Here is a 5,796-nt window from a genome sequence, read left to right as displayed (position 1 = left end):
CTTTTTAATCAGGAGAACTTGTTGATATTTGGTCTGAACCATATTTTTAGTTTATTCTGATGAGGACTTTTTAAATGTAATTTCAAAGAGAAAACCTAAAAAAATATTTGGATATTAAGCTGGTAAGTAAAAAAAAAATCAACTCTGTCAGCTTGCAGAGAAAATTACAAAAGTTTAATGATTTTCTGCACAAAAATCACGTTTTTGTAGCTGCTTTAAAAGACAGTTTAAAGATTTTTTTTATCAGATTTCAGATATTTAATTTAAAAGACCCATAGATAAGGTATTTATTCATTATCTTTTTACAAAAATTAATTGTTGAAAACTGTTTAACAAATGCACCACGGATGCCTGTTTGTCCACAGACTTTGTGACCCTTGTTTTGATGTGATGGCTCACATATCTGTGTTCCCTGGAGAATACTGTAGCTTTGCATTCTAGGTTTATATTGAAGCAGTTTGATCCAAATGTATTAATTCTAAAATAAAATCCTCTGTCAGCACTGTGGTAAAAAGCAGAAAAGCTTTTATGTTCAGTATTTGCAGGTGTTTCCTGTGTCCAGCAGAGGGCAGCATTGCACCAGGCTGTGAGCTCCTCTAACGTTCACTCAGTCTGTATGATGACATCACAAACCTATTAGTTTCTACTAAAGCCTAATTTGTAATTAATAGTAATTTTGTACACAGGTGGCAAATTAAAGTCCTCACAGATGGTTCAGCTGCTGATTGTGGCTGGAAACTGTTATATTACTCTGCTGATCATCAGAGCTGCTCCAGTGATGACAAACTATGATTGATACTTCTTTACTGCTGTTTACATGATTTATTAAATACTGAGATCAAACAAAGATGTGTTTATTTGTGTCATGATAATGAAGCATGTTGTTACGGTGAACTAAGTTTCTGAATATTGACCCCCAGCTTCCTGTTTCAGACTCACGATCTCAGCAGAATGCCCCATGCAGCTGGAGGATTTCCCCATGGATGCCCACGCTTGTCCCCTTAAGTTTGGAAGCTGTGAGTAAATACACCACTCAGCAAATATTCAGTGTGTAACTGCATAACATGATGCAGGGAAAGGAACGACCTGAGCACTGCTACCACACAATGTAGGAAAAGAATCAATAGAGGAAAAGTCTTGGTAATAAATTAGTGCATTTSAGAAGCTGAAAAGTGATAAAAGWAGATTTTCTGCCTCATTTTTGGCCAAAATGTTTCTGTTTTTAGTAATATTGTAGAGGTGGAAGAAGGTAGTCCTGRCGTTATTTGTAGGAGTTTAAGGTCAATCCTTGCTTAAAAAAATAAAATAAAATAAATGTATATACAGTATGTATGTATCACTTTATGTATCAATATTTACACCATTAGCTTTGGATACAAATGTATTGTCATTGTCTGAACATAAAAACAAAATTAAATGCTATCCAGGATTTTATGTAACTAAATAGGCATGACCAAGGGCAGGTAGGGATAAAAAATAATTTGCCCTACAAAGTAGTTCCCTCTAAAAAAATAACGTAAATTATTTCATTCTTTAGCTTGCTGTGCACTGTTTGTTGTGTGTTTTTAAACTCTTTGGAACATTTTAAATGGAACTGAAACAATTTTTYAGTAATTCATTTTCAGTTTTATTTTACGTTTTTGCAGTTATGAAGCGGTGCAGGTAACCAGCGGTGACATCTACTGACATTAGACCTTGTGTGGTCAGATTTATTACAGGAAAAGCTGCAGCAAAACCCCGCTGTGTCAAACAGAGATTTTTAGTTTAAAAATCAATTTGTGAGACTATATTTAAAAGAAAAATGATCATTTAGGATCTTGGAGCAGATCATGAACAAAACACAGAATTTCTCCAACATCTTATTTTCTGTTTGTCTACCCTGAGGTCACCACAGGTCGATCTTATATTTTATATGTTTCTGAAGGGTTGGGTCTTCAAAACATATGCCAGCACCATTTCTTATTCAAATACTACCTTTAGCTTATTAAACATACCAATAGTGCCTGTTCATGACATCGCTTGGAAAAAAACAGAAACAATACTTTGGTTTTCTTTAGACCATATTTTGACAGTATGTCTGAAGAACCTGTATGYCAAACACTGGCCAAACAAACATTTAGATCTGTTTTAGTCAAAATGTGCCCTGATKTGTAAATTGGTTATTAAAAAAYRCCTTGTTTTCAATCAAGAGTCATTACTAATTTCTTGTTTTTGTGAATTTATTTCAAGTTGGTTTATTTTTTCATGATGAATGTCAAGGGCTGGATTGAGATGGCTCAAGGGCCCTCTTCTGGTCCTCCCATCTTATTTTTCCCAAACRTGCTGTTAGGCATGTTTGTAGTCTAAGTCTGATTGAATTCAWTGGGCTTCATGGARAAATATAACTGRGTATTATTAGCATAACARTAGAAATGTATTCTCTGCTGCCGAATAACTTTATCTGAGGAGGGCTTGAATAAAATCTTGGTCCGAGCATCGAGCCCTGCGGAACTTCAGGTGTGTGAGGAAGATTTATTTTTAACATGAACAAACTGACAGTTATAGCTGTTTGATCCCATTATCATGTTGAAACCTGATTTCAGGTTTCAGGTTTGTTCCTTTTCCAAATCACTAAATGTCAACCGGTGAATATAAAATGATAAACATTTTGTTCAAAATGAAATCTGTTGGGTATTAATAGGGATAAAATATGACAGTAACCAAATTTACCTGTGGGTACAAATAAAGTTGATTGATTGATTGATTGATTGATTGATTGATTGATTGATTGATTGATTGATTGATTGAAGTACAGATTTCCTAACACCCAAAAGTCTTTTGTGATTGTATCAAATGCAGCACCTAAGATCTAACAGGTCAGACGTCACCATAGCCTAATGGTGGGTGGCGTGTCCTCCATTGCTTGCCGGAGTCATTCTTCCATTCAGCTGGTGATATTGTCGATCCAGCTCATGTTTCTTCTCCCTCTCTTGGTCAAGCCTTCACCTTCAGAGCACTGGACTTGCTGGACGTCTCTTCCATTGTCCGTATTTGGCTTTCATTCTTTTGATTGCAGCAGTCCACATATTTATGGGATCTTCAATTGTATTTTCACCCCTTCATTTGTTTTCTGCATCCAGGTAACTTGAAGGATTCTCCTCCATATCCACATCACCAGGAGGTTTATCTTTTTKTCATCCTCTTTCCTAATGGTTCAAGTCTCACATCCTTAAGTAGCAATTCTCCAGATTAGAGATACGGTGGTGCCTTGACTTTCAAGTTTATTTTGTTCTGTAACAGAGCTCGTAACTCAAATTACACTTAAGTCAAAATATTTTTTCCCATATAAATTAACTGAAATGCCATTAATCCGTTCTGTCCCCACTAAAAAAAATTAAAAATAATAAAAAAACCTCCTTCTTTTTTATGTTACACGTTTTTAAATAAGAAAAATGCACTTCTAAACAATGAATACTGTAACAAAAACGTAACAATACAATAGAATGTACTGCAAATAAACTGGTTTAATAAGTATAATATATCTTGGAGATTTGAAGATGCTGACAGAAGTGGGAGAAAAGGCTGAGCTACAAATAGGTATCTGCAATCACACTGATGCTAACACTGATGCAAACCACCAGTGGTGAGCAGYGCTAATTCAAAAGTTAGTTGCGCAAATTCTAAAGCGCTAGATAAATTATTTAGTTCCACAAGTTCTAAAGCGCATGTGTCAAAAGAATCTTAGCGGAAGCTAAAAACTAAAGTGCAACTTTGTCTCAGTTTAGCAGAATTTATGTTTCCAGTGATAACTTGAGCCATTCTTGTACAATACTGCCAACTAGTGGCATGACAAATTGCTTTCAAACAATGACACTATTCATCCCGGTTTGAGAAAGTGATTTACACAGGTTCCATCCACTTTTCTCTGGAAATTATTTTTCCACCCCTCTTGTGATTTTTCCACCAATGGTAGTGAACAAGAGGGTTGATAGCAGGCAGAGATCTAACAGGACAAGTATAAACAAGTCTACCAAACGTTCACACAGTTGATGAGCAAATCATTTTTCAAGACAATTTAAAAGTAAGGTGTAGTCGTCACCTAGTGGTAGGGGTTATATGGGATATATTGTTGGTCTATTATTAGATAAAGGTCCTGGATCATAATCCGGTTTCAAGCACTGTGGTACATTTCCATTAATTAGATTGGTCAGATCCAAAATAGAAATGGTAAAACAAAGCCTGWAGTTTTGACATAATGTCAGTTTCAGGATCACCCTCAATTCAAGGGAATAAAGGTGGATTCAGCTCAGTGTATCTGACAGCCTTTGTCCCTCAGGTGGAACGGAAGATAACCATCCAAACACTGATACTGCTCCTGATTAAACCATTAATCAATGTCAGGCCAGCAGTCCTCCTCCATTTACTGCCACAGCTTTCTTTAGTGAGGACACCCACACACATGWTGGAAGCAGCTTAGGACACATTTCACCAAGGTAACCTTTAAAAAACAGTTAAAGCTCTCCTCCTGACTCCTAAGCTGGTCATTTAGACTCCCACAGATCTGGTGGTGCAGAAATATCTGGGAATCTCCAGCCTCGGAGGCTTAAGGCGATCATTTAAGGTGTTTCCTGCCTCTGACGTGTAGCGGGTGATCCTGGGACCTCGACACTCTCCTGAACTCTGACATTTATTCTCTCCCATGCGGCGCCTACTTCAGTCACCTCCACCCCTAGCTGACACTAGGGACAGGGATAATCAGAGCCACTAAGTGAAACTCCTTTTACACGGAGACGTCTGCATAATGCTGCTGAGAAAACCCCTCATTACGCCGTCTTTGCTCTAAAGAGCTAAAGCTACAGAGGCCTTTTGTTTGGCGCCCTGTATAYTCATTGCAATTACATACAATTTAAATCCAATACTCATCAACTCAGGTCTACTTCACTTGTCTTTGCAAACAGGACRCATCAGCTCATTCCCAGTCTGTCCAAAAGATGTGTGGGTTTCATGGCAGCAGACAGGCTAACAATAAGGAGCGAATGAGGAGTGCTTATTTCCAGTCATTTATTGCATTGTGTTTGCTCAGTCAACATAAAACAGTAAAACTCCTAAATTAGAAAATGTCACAAGTTGGCCTTTTAAATTTACTGATAATTGGATTGGATTCTATTTGGATCAAACTGAACTGTTTTGTAATTGGATTTGAAGTAGACCTGTTTCTGTATCTTAGCCTGAGATGACATTTGTTGTTAATTGGTGCTAAATGAACTGAAGTCAGGGCATACCAACTACATTTTAATCCACCTGTTTTTATGCAGATTTTCAAAACGCATTTATCACAACTCATATAAATACGTGGCTAGTTAAAAATTAAGAAAGTCAGCCCCAAAGTAAAAAAAAAGACATTTTTAAATAAAGAAATTGATTATTTTCTCCCAATTTAATTTCAAATCATAGAAAAGTTTTGTATTGGCATTGGAAACTGGATACTTATTGACCATTATTGAAACAAGTAAATGCCACTGAGATCACAGAACTCATTTTCAAAGCAGGCCTGAAGGCAACTTATTGTACGTTTTTGGTTGGTGGGAGGAAAACAGAATTCCTGGAGAAAACCCATGCAAGTATGTCGAGAACATGCAAATTCCATACAGAAAAACCCCAGGTCCAAACAGGGGATCAAACTCAGGACCTTTCTGTGAGGCGTCAGTGCTAACCACTGAGCCATCGTGTTGCCCAAATATAGATAGATAGATAGATAGATAGATAGATAGATAGATAGATAGATAGATAGATAGATAGATAGATAGATAGATAGAT

At 36.8% G+C, this 5,796-nt stretch overlaps 1 protein-coding gene across 1 annotated transcript in view; it reads left to right on the top strand.

The window, feature by feature from the left end:
- Positions 1-933: 933 nt before the first annotated feature.
- The window catches only part of gabra5 (gamma-aminobutyric acid type A receptor subunit alpha5), a gene marked incomplete at its 5' end in the record, with an annotated part of 31,880 nt that continues 27,017 nt past the window's right edge, over positions 934-5,796 (top strand). Inside the window, 1 exon segment of the mRNA XM_014022431.1 lies at positions 934-1,016. Coding sequence (XP_013877885.1) covers positions 934-1,016 — 83 coding nt within the window.

The sequence above is a fragment of the Austrofundulus limnaeus genome, unplaced genomic scaffold, assembly GCF_001266775.1.
Source record: "Austrofundulus limnaeus strain Quisiro unplaced genomic scaffold, Austrofundulus_limnaeus-1.0 Scaffold329, whole genome shotgun sequence".
Lineage (NCBI taxonomy): Eukaryota > Metazoa > Chordata > Actinopteri > Cyprinodontiformes > Rivulidae > Austrofundulus > Austrofundulus limnaeus.
Note: the sequence above shows the minus strand (reverse complement) of the source record. Positions and strands in the feature narration are given on the sequence as shown.